This window comes from Martes martes, assembly GCF_963455335.1.
Source record: "Martes martes genome assembly, chromosome: 7".
Lineage (NCBI taxonomy): Eukaryota > Metazoa > Chordata > Mammalia > Carnivora > Mustelidae > Martes > Martes martes.
The window spans coordinates 83,806,838-83,822,474 of NC_137894.1; the positions used below are offsets into that span (position 1 = coordinate 83,806,838).

At 36.6% G+C, this 15,637-nt stretch overlaps 1 protein-coding gene across 2 annotated transcripts in view; it reads right to left on the reverse strand.

The window, feature by feature from the left end:
• RALGAPA1 (Ral GTPase activating protein catalytic subunit alpha 1) overlaps window positions 1–15,637 on the reverse strand; it is a 253,276-nt gene that overhangs the window by 164,631 nt on the left and 73,008 nt on the right. For both annotated transcript variants that reach the window (XM_080808120.1, XM_080808119.1), the window contains exons 12-13: window positions 7,216–7,353; window positions 1,910–2,058 (exon numbers count right to left, since the gene is read on the reverse strand). In XM_080808120.1, coding sequence (XP_080664246.1) covers window positions 1,910–2,058; window positions 7,216–7,353 — 287 coding nt within the window. The remainder of the gene's footprint in view (window positions 1–1,909; window positions 2,059–7,215; window positions 7,354–15,637) is intronic.

Sequence of the window (15,637 nt, forward strand, 5' to 3'; positions counted from 1 at the left end):
AATCAATGAAAAATATCCTGAATTTAACAAATAAATACATGCATTTATTCATAAGATAAAAATCAAAGTTGCTGCATTTATAATCTTAGTCCTCTGGCTTGGCTGTATGAAATGATGAACTTTTTGAAATCAACTAAATATGCAATAAAGTATAGCTTTTCCAAATAAATCTTATCTGATTTGTGGTCAAATTAAAATTCATTCATATATAAACTTTCACTGTGAAATGATAGCAATGATTTTAATTCACAAAATCTTATAAATTCAATGTAAATATGTGAGTAATCTCTCATAATGCTATGATTCAAGGAACTTAAAAAAAATTTTTTTAATACTAAAATTGTGTTCCATATAGCAGGCCTCTCACTTTAACCTGGCTCAACAGCACTAATGCAACGTACTTTTTAAAAAAAAAAAAAAAAAAAGAGGGGGTGGGTGGAGACTAACAAAAGAATGGTCCAAAGTAGTATGGTTCCTGGGTAATAATAACCTAGGCTCTGCAGTCGGAAGGACCAGTACAAATCTCAGCTGTGTAAACAAAGATAAATGAACCAACCTCTTTGTACCTAAGAATCACCACATAAAATAGAGATATTACCTTCCTGAGGGGTGCTACAAGGATCAAGAAAGAAAATGCATGTATAGAAAATGCTTAAAAATATACCTGGCATAGAAAAGTATTACAAGTAAATTTAATAACAAACCATATCCTGATTTAACTCTATCAATACTGCTAATAAAGATTTTTTCCAAAATAAAGCCATTTTTCCATATGTAGCAAACATGTATTAGGCATACACTTTCACTAAGTACTTCCACTTTTCAAGAGTAAGTCAAAGGAGAAAAATTATGTATGTATAAGGATGATCACTCTCTTCTCTCTACCCCAAAATAAAATGAAATAACTAAATATCCATCAAAAGAGGACTGGTTAAGAAAATTATGACACATACAAATGGCATAATAATACTAAGCGACTATATATATGGTTTGGTGAACCAGATGTTCAACAAAGGGCAAACAATGATTACCTCCAGAGAGTGAGTTTTGGGGCAACTTTAATTTTCTTTTTAAAACTTTTTTTTGTTTGATTTTTACAATGAACATGTATCATTTTATAAAAACTGAAGAATTGTTCTTTTCCCCAAAAGGCCTATTTTTCCATTCATTAAATATTTATAGAGCACAAATAGTATATAAAATACTATGGTAAGAAATGCAGGAAATATAAAAACAAAGACAACAGAGACATATTTTTTAAGGCCTTTCAATTCAGAGGTAAAGAGACATTTATACAAGTAATTTAAGGATTTAGACAATTTTAAAAAGAACTATAACAGAGATACAAATACACAATGAAAGGAAGTGGAAGAAAAATTTAAGTAAGGATATGTGGAAAAAGGAAGGTGGAAGCTAAAGATAGTTACTGTGACAACAGAAGAAAATGGCAAGCATCAGAAAAGTTCAGAATGTGCAGGAAAGAGCAATTTGGTAAAGACAGGAGCCAGATCCCACTCCGCAGGGTGGAGTTTAGGCTTGAGAGAAAGCCAGAAAAGTGTCAGGGACCTCACTGTACATGGCCTTACATGACAGGTTGAGCAATCAGGCATTCACCCACTTAATCATTTACTTATTCTTTTATTTACACATGCACAAATTCATTTATTCACCCATGTATTCATTTCTGAGAGTGGGGGGGGCATTAGAAAAATAATCCAAGAGGGCTGATCAAAGGTGTCTGAGATAAAATGGAGACTATTGTCATCATAAAAATTACATAAAATATTTACTCACTAATAGAAGCGTCTACAATATTGTGACAAGCCCTGTTCACAGACACTATTCCTCTAAAAATTACTATAAGTATATATATACAATTAAAAAAACATAAAGGATAAATATTTTTTACCAAGTCTTTTTGTCCATTGATACTTGTACAACCATGAACCGGTAAATGTTAAGAATGCGTTTACACATATCTGTGTGCTCATCCAGAAGGTTTTTAATTTCATTTGCAGGTTCAAGAAGAAATATGTTTGATGAGTTTATAATAAACACCTAAAACAAAAGACATCATTAGCTATTCATTATAAAATTAAAAATTTATTTAAAAAACAAATTCAGGGCGCTTGGGTGGCTCAGTGGGTTAAGCCTCTGCCTTCAGCTCAGGTCATGATCTCAGGGTCCTGGGATCAAGTTCCACATCAGGCTCTCTGTGCGGCAGGGAGCCTGCTTCCTCCTCTCTCTCTGCCTACTTGTGATCTCTGTCAAACAAATAAATCTTAAAAACAAAACAAAACAAAACAAAACAAAAACACAAATTCAGGGCACCTGGGTGGCTCAGCGGGTTAAGCCTCTGCCTTCGGCTCAGGTCATGATCTCAGGGTCCTGGGATCAAGTCCTGCATCGGGCTCTCTGCTCAGTGGAGAGCCTGCTTCTCCCTCTCTCTCTGCCTGCCTCTCTGCCTACTTGTGGTTTCTCTCTCTCTGTGTCAAATAAATAAATAAAATCTTTAAAAATAATAATAATAAAAAAAATAAAAAACAAATTCAGGGGGCGCCTGGGTGGCTCAGTGGGTTAAAGCCTCTGCCTCCAGCTCAGATCGTGATCCCAGAGTCCTGGGATCCAGCCCCGCATCCGGCTCTCTGCTTGCTGGGGAGCCTGTTTCCTCCTCTCTCTCTGACTGCCTCTCCACCTACTTGTGATCTCTCTCTGTCAAATAAATAAATAAAATCTTAAAAAAAAAAAAAAATTCAGATGCTTATAGGTGATCTATAATGAACTAAAAAGTATAAGGCTATGTGTTAATTCTGACCCTGTTTCTACCACTAGCTTGACATGTAAAATTTAAACCCATTAAACCATTTTGTTTTTATGTTTATCTAGACAAATATAAAATCACTACTAGGCACCCAAGTAAAAGAAACCAAGTAAAAAACTGTTTTTTAAAACTGAGAGTTTTAAAATAACTCTACTGCTGTCATAAAATGAAACAAACAATAAAAAATAGTTTAGGATAAAAGAAGATACTAAATTAAGATGAATTTTCAGAATAAAGTGTTCAATACCATCTATTACTCTTTTCACATTTATAGACTATATGTGTTTATGTGCTTTAGTAATGACAACCTGCATGAACAGATCACATATCACAGTACTACTACTAAGGTGCCATTAATATGCATCTTTTATTACAGAAAAATTAAAAAGAACTATTATAATCAAATCATTAATTATATTTTGTTATTGAAGACAAAGCAATTATAATGGTGACAGGTGTGTGCAAAGGCTCTCGAGGATACTTTGGAAGTATGGAACATTTCATCTATTGTGAAGCTAGGACATTTACATCTTCTATACCCATAATCCTGATTTAAATCCCTTGATGAACTATATAATAAAACATAGCTGTGAAATCATGAGAAAAAAAGAGTATTTTTTTTTTAAGATTTTATTTATTTGACAGAGATCACAAGTACGCAGAGAGGCAGGCAGAAAGAGATGGGGGGAGAAGCAGGCTCTCTGCTGAGAGAGAGCAGAGAGCCCAATGCAGGACTCCATCCCAGGACCCTGAGATCATGACTTGAGCTGAAGGCAGAGGCTTAACCCACTGAGCCACCCAGGCACCCAAGAAAAAAGAATATTAAGCTAACTTTAGAATAGTAAAAAGAGAGAACTCTGTAAGTCTAGCAACACTGACCAAGAAAAGCAAGAGGCATAAATAAATAAATAAATAAATTGTTAGGAAATAAAATAAGGATATAACTAAGAGCAATTTGGGAGAAAAGCATTCTGACAAAAGAAAAAGCAAGTTTAAAGGACCTGAGGTGAAAACCTCCCTACAATGTTTAAGGAACAGTAAGGAGTAGAGAGTGAAGTGAAGAAGTAGGGAAGCAGTTGGGAAATGATGTCTAGCAACAGAACCAGAGCATGTGGTGCAGAGCTTTACACACTGTCAGTGGTAAAAGAACATGCCCCCCCCCCCAAACTTCGCAGACCAACCCTATTATAAAATACAATAAAAATTAACTAATAAGAAAAAGGAAATGAAAACAGATGTACAAAAATAGATACACAAACCATCAAAATCAGAGATATTAGATTACTTAGTTTCTAAACTCCTACTCTCAATTTTGCAATTAATCTTGTGGGCTGGCACTAGTTCGTGGACCACACCTTGAGGAGCAATCATGTAAAGCCTTGTAGACTATTAGAAAGACTTCTGCTTTTATGCTTAGTGATAATGCAAAGCCAATGGAGGGTTTTGAGCAGAAAAATATGATCCGACTTACACTCTGTAGACTCTCTCTGGCTACTATGTTGAGACTATGCCAGTGATGGGTGGGCAAGAGCAGAGCAAGTGTATTAGGAGTTTGGATTACTGCAATAATCCAGATGAAAGATCCTGGGGGCCTAGACCCAAGAGGTAGTGTAAATGTTGAATAGTTAGATTCGGCGTACATTCTGAAGATAGCCAGGATGTGTTATCAAATTAGATGTAGTATGATATAAAAGAAGGTGGGGCGGGGGGGGTGTCACCTGGGTGGCACAGTCAGTTGAGCATCTGACTCTTGGTTATGGCTCAGGTCTGATCTCAGGGTCTGATATTGAGCCCTGCATTGGGCTCTGCACTCAGCACAGAGTTTGCTTGGGTTTCTCTCTCCCTCTCTCTCTCTCTGCCCATCTCTCCAGTTTGCTCACTCTCTAAAATAAATCAACAGATCTTTTTAATTAAGAATAAAAGAAAGTCAGGAAACAAGATGGTTTGAACAATTGGAAAACAGGAGCTATAAATGAACCAAGAAAAACTGCAGGAAGAGCACATTTGTTGAGCAAGAACAGAAGTCTTAGACACGTCAAGTTTGAGATGCCTATTAGATATCCAAGTGAAGATGCTAACTTGGCATTTGAATATTTGAGTTTAAGATTCAGAGGTGCCTGGGTGGCTCAGTCAGTTAGGCGTCTGACTTCGGCTCAGGTCATGATCTCAGGGCCCTTCCCACTGAGCAGGAAGTCTGCTTCTGATCCTCTGACCCTCCCCCTTACTTGTGCCCTGTCTCTCTCAAATGAATAAATAAAATCTTTAAAAAACAAAAAAAAAGACTCAGAGTTCAAACAAGAGGTCTCAGACTAGAAATAAAATTGTAGATGATACAGTATATACATGACATTTAAAGCCAGAGGAATGTTTGAGATGAACCAAAGAATAAGTAGAAAGATCCAAGAACTGATCTGGGGCCCTTCAACAATGAAATGATCAGCGACATATGAAAAAATCAGTAAAAAATTCTGAGAAGTGGCCAGTGAGTTAGAAGAAAAACAGGAGGGATGCTATTCTGAAGAACAAGTGAAGAAGTGTTTGAATAGGGAAGGAATGGTCTATCCTATAAAATGTTCCTGACAAGTCCGGTAAGATTAGGATTGGAAAATGTACATTTGGGACACCTGAGTGGCTCCGTCGGTTAAACATCTCACTCTCGATTTTGACTCAGGTCATGATCTCAGGGTCATGAGATCAGGCCCCACATCATACCCCATGCTGAGCATGGAGCCTGCTTAAGATTTTCTCCTTCCCCCTCTGCCACTCCTCCCTCCACTTGTGCATGTGCTCACTCTCTCTTTAAAAAAAAAAAGAAAAAGAAAAAAGAAAGTGCATTTGATTTAACAAAGTGGAGGTCACATGTGGCCTTGACAAGAACAGTCTGCTTTAAAAAATGAATGACGGGGCGCCTGGGTGGCTCAGTGGATTAAAGCCTCTGCCTTCGGCTCAGGTCATGATCCCAGGGTCCTGGGATCGAGCCCCAAATTGGGCTCTCTGCTCAGCAGGGAGCCTGCTCCCTCCTCTCTCTCTGCATGCCTCTCTGCCTACTTGTGAACTCTGTCAAATAAATAAATAAAATCTTTTAAAAAATAAATAAATAAATAAATAATGAATGAATGAATGACTATAATGAACTCCTACAAATCAACAAAAAAAAAGACAACCTAATAGAATATGGGAAAAAGCAGAAGAATAGGCCCTTCATAAAAAGATGTTCAATTTCAGTACTGATAAAGAAAAAAGCAAATTAAAACAAGGAAAAAAAAATGAAATGAAATAACATTTCACACATTTGGGGCAGCAAAAATTAAAATGTGACTCTATAAGTAAAGGGGGAAGATATAAGGAAATAAGAACTCACAAACACTACTGAAGGAAATGTAAATTATTATAACCATGTTGGAAGACAATTTGGCATTAACAGTAAAGTAAGGATGATAATGTACAATTCCTCCAACCCAGTAACTCCCCTTCTGGGTATATATCCTAAGGAAATTCTCCCACATATGCAAAAGAAATACATACACAGGAATATTCAGTGTGGCACTATTTGGAATGGTGAGAAATTAGAAACAACTTAAAAAACATTGACAGAAAAATAAGTAAAATGTGAAATAATCATAAATTGAACTACCAGAAAGTAGCTAAAATGAATGAACTACAGCTATGTATCAACAACACAACTCAAAAATAAAATGGTTAATGCAAAAAGAAAGTACCAGATGACAGTACACTATGACACAAATTATATAAATTTTAAAGTTGTCTAGAAAAATAATACATAATTTTTATTAACACATATACATTAGGGAGTGAAAGTTAAGGAAAAAATAAAATGAATATTTTATAAAGAAAATTGACAAATGCAGGTATTGAGTATATTAAAAAATTATACTGTACAATGAAATACCGAGCCATATATTTGAAATATTTAATTTTTATTTTAAAAGATTTTATTTATTTATTTGACAGAGAGAGAGAGACTGCCAAGGAGGCAGAGAGGCAGGCAGAGAGAGACGGGGAAGCAGGCTCCTCCCTGAGCAGAGAGCCTGATGTGGGGCTCAATCCCAGGACTCTGAGATCATAACCTGAGCTGAAGGCAGAGGCTTAACCCACTGAGCCACCCAGATGCCCCCTATTTAATAATTATTTTATTGTAGGGGCACCTGAGTGGCTCAGTCATTAAGCACCTGTCTTCACCTCAGGCATGGTCCCAGGGTCCTGGGATTGAACCCTGCATCGGGGGCTCCCTGCTCAGTGGGGTGCCTGCTTCTCCCACTTCCCCTGCTTGTTTTCCCTCTCTCACTGTCCTATTCTCTGCCAAATAAGTAAATAAAATCTTTTTTAAAAAGTATTTTATTGAATTTTTTTGTTAGTAACGAAAAGTGAATCACCTGCAAAACTGCCTGGGTACCAGCTCGTATGTTCTGTTCTGTGATTTCTTCAGAAGCATTATGAAGAACATCTTGGTAGGTGCCATTTTTTGCCCAAGTGGAATTTCGAACATGATCAGCAATATCAGTCCCATTTTCCTAAAAAAAAAAAAAAAAAATCAAGTTTTCATATTTCATTAAGAATGCTGCAAAAAACAGTAACCTGAAGTAAACTGGAAATTAATGGGATTTTCTGCTAAGCATCTTCTCAGAAGATGTTTCATTTGGTTAGAAAAGCAACATATGTTCACTGTAAAAAATGTTCTTCTCATTAACAAAAATATAAAGAATATAAAAAAAATCCGTAGGGTGAGACAGAAATTTTATCATTTTAGATACAGAGACATTTTTCTATGTAGCCAATGTATAAACTTCCCTTCTGTAACTTACACACTTAAGAATGGGATTACATTACTTAAAATTCTGTAAAACATGAATTTTGTTCTAAAGTAAGTGCCAGAAGCCAAAAAACTTAAATAAAACAATAGAAAATAGCTTCTATTTATTTTACTTTAGAGTATTAAAATTCTTATTACTCAGATAAGAATATTAGGTACTTCAAACCATCAAGATTGCATCTTTCTGCTTGAGTTTTAACTGTCAAAAGTCTTGCAGACTAAGGAGTTCCCTCAGGTGAAAAGCCACAAAAACAGACATCTCACTCAGAGTTGTTCCCTTTTTTATGTTTCCTTCTAGTTTCTTCCTGGTTTTGGTCACTCACTAATATTTTCAAATAGTTCATTGGTTTTTTCTTTTTTTTTATATTTTGTCTAGAGCTTATAATTGCAATATGTAGGGGTGCCTGAGTGGCTCAGATGGTTAGGCATCTGCCTTTGGCTCAGGTCATGATCCCAGAGTCCTGGGATTGAGCCCCGAATCAGGCTCCCTGCTCCGCAGAGAGTCTGCTTCTACCTTTCTCCCCACTGTTCCCCCTGCTTGTGCTCTCTCACTCTCTGTCAAATAAATAAAGTCTTTAAAAAAAAAAAATAACTGCAGGGGTGCCTGGGTGGCTCAGTGGGTTAAAGCCTCTGCCTTCGGCTCAGGTCATGATCCCAGGGTCCTGGGATCAAGCCCCACATTGGGCTCTCTTCTCCGCAGGGAGCCTGCTTCCCTCTCTCTCTGTCTGCCTCTCTGCCTACTTGTGATCTCTGTCTGTCAAATAAATAAATAAAATCTATTTATTTATTTAATAATATAATATTTAATATATATTATATATAATATATAATATAATAATATTTAATAATAATCTAATAATAATCGATTATTATTTAGGAGGTTTAGTATAATACAAACTACTCTGCTATTACCAAAGTACTGAAATCAGCTCTGTCTCTGTAGCCAATACACTATACCATAGTATTGTACTTTTCTCTTAAGCCTCATATTCCTACGATCAGATTTCTTCTGAACATTTCTTCCTGAATGACCCAAAAACAGCTCCAACTCAAAATATTTAAAAGTTAAGTTTATTAACCATGTCCTCTCCATTCCTACCAACCCTCTGGCCACACAGTCACCACCACCAAGCCTGCATTTTTAAAAACTCTATTCATGTGTTAATGGCAACTACACCCTGTTGCAAGAGAAACAAACTTGAGACACCTCCAATTCATCATTTCTCTCACCCAATTAATCATCAAGACATACTGATTTTACCACCGAAGAAGCTCTTATCTGTCTTCTTCCTTATATTTCTACTGCAATTCCACTGTCCTGGTATTATATTACCTCCTCCATAAAGCCTTCCCTAAGCCTAAGCAGAGTTAGGGATTCCATCTTTCATCTAAGAGCATAGCAGTATTCTTTTGTAAGACTTACTTTGCATGATTGTCTCCTTGCTAAATTATAAGTTGTGTGAAGGTAAAAAAGATGTCTTTTCATGTTTCTATTTCCAACACTGGTTCTCCATGTGGACATTACCCATGTTTTACAGGGCACTCTGAGTGTTCTGTTGTCACAAAAATTGAGAATACCCCAGAGATTTAAAGGGATGAGCCAGTGAATGCTAAATATACTGCAAGATGCATGACAGTCTGTCTGCACACACACAAATTGTCTTGTATTCCATGTCTTTCACATGTCCCATAGACACTAAGTGAATAAAAAGCCACTATCTGAATCTATAATTCCATTTTATAATTAAAACCAAATTCTAAATCATTTACATATATTTTAAGCTTATCAGAATAGAAATCAGTGAATGATTATATCTTTGTTTTTCATGCCATTAGTAAGAGCTGTTGGCATTCTGAAAAATCCACATTTCTAATAACAAAACTACTTGCAGTATTTGAGTAATGAATATGTTTTACCTATAAAACACACCTACATCACCAGGCTTCTTCCTTCTTTCCTTTTTCCCTCCTTTCCACTGTTTATTTATTTGTTGTATTTATTTATTAGGTATGTAAATGTATTATTTTTGTATGTGTCATTTTTATTTAAGAATAGTAAATGACACAGGGTAAGCTCAGTATTAAGCTATAAATTTATGACAAAAACTGGGGGAAAAGAAATTATTTAAATTGATAGGTTTATTTTCTAGATTGATGCAAAAATTGAATGTTTTAATTGATGAATAAAAAATAGAACTATAATTATTTCCTAATTTACATGGTAAATCTAAACTTTTAAATTTTTAAATTTAAACTACTTCAATTATATTTCTCAGTTACATTTAGTTATATTTCTTAGTTACATTTTTCTCTTTTCAGAAATAGGGAAGGAGTCTAACTATATATATCTATACAGATACATATCTATAGCTACATATTACACACATGCATATAGACTGATTCACTGAATCCCTGAAGAATGTGGCCTATTCATTCATATATTAATACCCTGTTAATCAACTGATGAGATTAAATTAACCACCAAAGTTAAAAAAAAAAAAAAAGTTACCAAATCACTTCTATCCAGATTTAGTTTTTTTGTTTGTGTCCATGTCACATGCCCCAACTTTTTCGTTAGAACCTGGCCTATGACAAGGATTAAAAAACTGAAGGACAAGAATTGATTTACAGGGGCGCCTGGGTGGCTAAGTGGGTTAAAGCCTCTGCCTTCGGCTTAGGTCACAATCCCAGGGTCCTGGGATCCGAGCCCCACATCGCACTCTGCTCAGCGGGGAGCCTGCTTCCTCCTCTCTCTCTGCCTGCCTCTCTGCCTACTTGTGATCTGTCAAATAAGTAAATAAAATCTTTAAAAAAAAAAAAAGAAAAAAGAATTGATTTACACTTAAAGAATAAATGATACCAGGTACTAAAATTTCACTTCCACTCCGTCTTCCCTCATCTTTTCTCCTCTATGAGTAAACTCCAGCCTTTCTTATCACAGACCAGTTTATTCTACAGTTAAGGATGTTTTCTATGCTGTAATGAGCAATAATACAAAACCTTACAAGAAAGAATTCAGAATATTCTGGTTTAAGTACCCAACTCCTAGAATAAGACAGGTAAGGGGAAATTGTAGTTTGGTAAACATCCTTAAGAAATATGTACTACAAGGGGCGCCTGGGTGGCTCAGTGTGTTAAGCCTCTGCCTTCGGCTCGGGTCACGATCCCAGCGTCCTGGGATCGAGCCCCATGTCGGGCTCTCTGCTCAGCCGGGAGCCTGCTTCCTCCTCTCTCTCTGCCTGCCTCTCTGCCTACTTGTGATCTCTGTCTGTTAAATAAATAAATAAAATTAAAAAAAAAGAAAAGAAAAGAAAAGAAATATGTACTACAATATTCATTTTTACCTAGTACCATTATTTCATATTTTATACCTTTTTATTGAAGTATAATTGATATACAATATTATGTAAGTTTCAGGTATACAACATAGTGATGCAACATTTATATACATTTCAAACTCATCACCACAATAAGTGCAATTGCCATCTGTTACCTTTTTACAAAGTTATTAAAATACTATTAACTATATTCTCTATGCTATACTTTGTAACTCTGTAACTTCTTTATAACTTGAAGTTTGTATCTCTTAATCCCCTTCACCTATTTTGCTTATCTCACCCACCCCACTGGCAACCACCAGCAGGTTCTCTGTATTTATGAGTCTGTTCCCATTTTATTTTTTCATTTATTTTTTTATAAACTACGTACAAGGGAAATCATATGGTATTTCTCTTTCCCTGACTTATTTCACTCAGCGTAATACCCTCTAGGTCCACCCATGTTGCCACAAATGGTAAGATTCATTTTTTCTTAGGGTTAAGTAATGTTCAAGTTTCTGTGTGTATGTAGAGAGAGAGAGCACATTTTCCTTATCCATTCATCTACTGATGGGACGCTTAGTTGTTTCCGTATCTTGGCTACTATAAATGATGCAATGAACACAGGAGTGCATATATCTTTTCGAATTACTGTTTTCATTCAGCTAAATACTCAGAAGTGGAATTGCTGCTCATATGGTATTTTTACTTGTAATTTTTCAAGTAATCAACTGTTTTCCATAGTGTACTAATTTCCATTCCCACCAACAGGAACAAGAGTTCTTTTCTCCACATCCTAACATACACTCATTTTTTTGTTTTGTTTTGTTTTCTGACTACCATTATGATGGGGGGTGAGTTGGTATCTCACTGTAGTTTTGATTTGCGTTTCCCTGATGATTAGTGATGTTGAGCATCTTTTCATGTGTCTGTTGGCCCTGTATGCTCCTTTAAAAAATATCCATTCGGATTCTCCATTCATTTTTTAATCAGATTGTTTTACTGGTGTAGAGTTGTAGGAGTTCTTTATGTATTTTGGATATAAAGCCCTTATTGGACATACATCCCCCCCATTCAGGAGGTTGCATTTTTGTTTTGCTGATGGTTTCCTTTACTACGCAAAAGCTTTTCAGTTTGACGTAGTCCCAACTGCTTATTTTTGTTTTTGTTGCCCTTGTGTGAGGAGGCAGATTCAAAAAAATATTATTAAGACACATGTCAAAGAGCATAAACCTATGTTTACTTTCAGGAGTTTTATGGTTTCAGGTCTTACACTTAGGTCTTTAATCCATTTTGAGTTTATTTTTGTGTATGGTGTAAGAAAGTGGTCCAGTTTCATTCTTTTACATGTAGCTGTACAGTTTTCCCACACCACTGAAATCCCACACCAGATGAAACAGTCTTTACTCCATTGTATGTTTTGCCACCGGTGTCATAGATTAATTGACCAAATAAGTGTGAGTTTATTTCTGGGCTCTCTGTCCTGTTTCACTGATCTATGTCTCCCTTTTTGTGCCATTACCATACTGTTTTGATTACTACAACTTTGTAGTATAGTTTGAAATACCTCTAGCTTTATTCTTTTTTTCCTCAAGACTACTTTGACTAGTCAGAGTATTTTGTGGTTCCATAAAAATTTTAGTGTTATTGGCTCTGTGAAAATTGCTACTGGTATTCTGATAGGGATTGCACTGAAATCTGTAGATTGCTTTGGAAAGTATGGACATTTTAACAATGTTAATTCTTCCAATCCATGAGCATGGTATATCTTTCCATTGTGTCTTCTTCCATTTCTTTCATCAATGTCTTACAGTTTTCAGTGAACAGGTCTTTCACTTTATTGGTGAAATTTACTCCTAGGTATTTTATTCTTTTTGATGCAACTGTAAATGGAATTATTTTCTTAATTTCTCTTTCTGCTATTTTGTTATTAATATATAGAAATGCAACAGATTTCAGTATATTAAGTTTGTATCCTGTGATTTTACTGAATTTATTAGTTTTAACAGTTTTTTGATGGAATCTTTAATGCTATCTATGTATAGTACTATGTTATTTGTAAACAGTGAGAGTCTCACTTCTTAATAATTTGGATGCCTTTTATTTCTTTTCTTGTCTGACTGCTGTGGCTAGGACTTCCAAAACTATGTTGAATAAAAGTGGTAAGAGTAGACATCCTTGTCTTATTCCTATCTTAGAGGAACTGCTCTGTTTTTCACCATTGAGTATGATGTCAGCCATGGGTTTTTCATATATGGTCTTTATTAAGGTATGTTCCCTCTAAACCCACTTTGTTAAGTTTTCATCATAATTGGATGCTGAATTTTGTCAAGTACTTTTTCTGCATCTATTGAAATGATCATATGGGTTTTACCCTTCCTTGTTAATATGGTGCATCATTGATTGATTTGTAAATATTGAACCATCCTTGCATCCCTTGAATAAATCCCACTTGAACATAATGAATGATTCTTCTAATGTATTTCTGAATGTAGTCTGCTATTTTGTTGAGGATTTTTGCATCTATGTTCACCAAGGGTACTGGTCTATAGTTTCTATAGTTTTCTTTGTGTCTGGTTCTGGTATCAGGGTAATGTTAGCCTCACAGAATGTATTCGGAAGGTTTCATTACCCTTCGATTTTTTGGAATAGTTTGAGAAAAACAGGCATCAACTCTTCCTTAAATGCCTGATGGAATTTTTTTTAATTTTTTATTTTTTTAATTACTTTTCAGTGTATTAGAATTCATTGTTTATGCACCACACCCAGTGCTCCATGCAATACGTGCCCTCCACAATATCCACAACCAGGCTGGCCCAACTTCCCACCCCCCACCCCTTCAAAACCCTCAGGTTGTTTTTCAGAGTCCACAGTCTCTCATGGTTCATCTCCCACTCAATTTCCCTCAACTCCCTTCTCCTCTCCATCTCCCCAAGTCCTCCATGTTATTTCTTATGCTCCACAAATAAGTGAAACCATATGATACTTGACTCTCTCTGCTTGATTTATTTCACTCAGCATAATCTCTTCCAGTCCCATCCACGTTGCTACAAAAGTTGGGTATTCGTCCTTTCTGATGGAGGCATAATACTCCATAGTGTATATGGACCACATCTTCCTTATCCATTCGTCTGCTGAAGGGCATCTTGGTTCTTTCCACAGTTTGGCAACCGTGACCATTGCTACTATGAACGCTGGGGTACAGATGGCCCTTCTTTTCACTACATCTGTATCTTTGGGGTAAATACCCAGTAATGCTACTGCAGTGTCACAGAGAAGCTCTATTTTTAATTTCTTAAGAATCTCCACACTGGGAGCGCCTGGGTGGCTCAGTGGGTTAAAGCCGCTGCCTTTGGCTCAGGTCATGATCCCAGCGTCCTGGGACTGAGCCCCGCATCGGGCTCTCTGCTCAGCAGGGAGCCTGCTTCCTCCCTTCTCTCTCCGCCTGCCTCTATGCCTACTTGTGATCTGTCTGTCAAATAAATAAAAATAAAATCTTTAAAAAAAATTTTTTTTTTCTTGAGGAATCTCCACACTGTTCTCCAAAGTGGCTGCACCAACTTGCATTCCCACCAACAGTGTAAGAGGGTTCCCCTTTCTCCACATCCTCTCCAACACATGTTGTTTCCTGTCTTGCTAATTTTGGCCATTCTAACTGGTGGAAGGTGGTATCTCAATGTGGTTTTAAGTTGAATCTCCCTGATGGCTAGTGATGATGAACATTTTTTCATGTGTCTGATAGCCATTTGTATGTCTTCATTGGAGAAGTGTCTGTTCATGTCTTCTGCCCATTTTTTAATATGATTGTCTGTTTTGTGTGTGTTGAGTTTGTGGAGTTCTTTATAGATCCTGGATATCAACCTTTTGTCTGTACTGTCATTTGCAAATATCTTCTCCCATTCCATGGGTTGCCTCTTTGTTTTGTTGACTGTTTCCTTCGCTGTGCAGAAGCTTTTGATCTTGAGTGTGGAGATTCCTCAAGAAATTAAAAATAGAGCTTCCCTGTGACCCTGTAATTGCACTACTGGGTATTTACCCCAAAGATACAGATGTAGTGAAAAGAAGGGCCATCTATACCCCAATGTTTGTTTAGCAGCAATGGCCATAGTCGCCAAACTGTGGAAAGAACCAAGATGCCCTTCAACGGATGAATGGATAAGGAAGATGTGGTCCATATACACTATGGAGTATTATGCCTCCATCAGAAAGGATGAATACCCAACTTTTGTAGCAACATGGACGGGACTGGAAGAGATTATGCTGAGTGAAATAAGTCAAGCAGAGAGAGTCAAGTATCATATGGTTTCACTTATTTGTGGAGCATAACAAATAATATGGAGGACAAGGGTAGATGGAGAGGAGAAGGGAGTTGAGGGAAACTGGAAGGGGAGATGAACCATAAGAGACTATGGACTCTGAAAAACAACCTGAGGGTTTTGAAGGGGCGGGGGCTGGGAGGTTGGGGGAACTAGGTGGTGGGTATTAGGGAGGGCACGGATTGCATGGAGCACTGGGTGTGGTGAAAAAACAATGAATATTGTTACGCTAAAAAGAAATAAAAAGTTAAAAAAAGAAAAAAAGAATCTCCACACTGTTCTCCAAAGTGGCTGTACCAACTTGCATTCCCACCAATAGTGTAAGAGGGTTCCCCTTTCTCCACATCCTCTC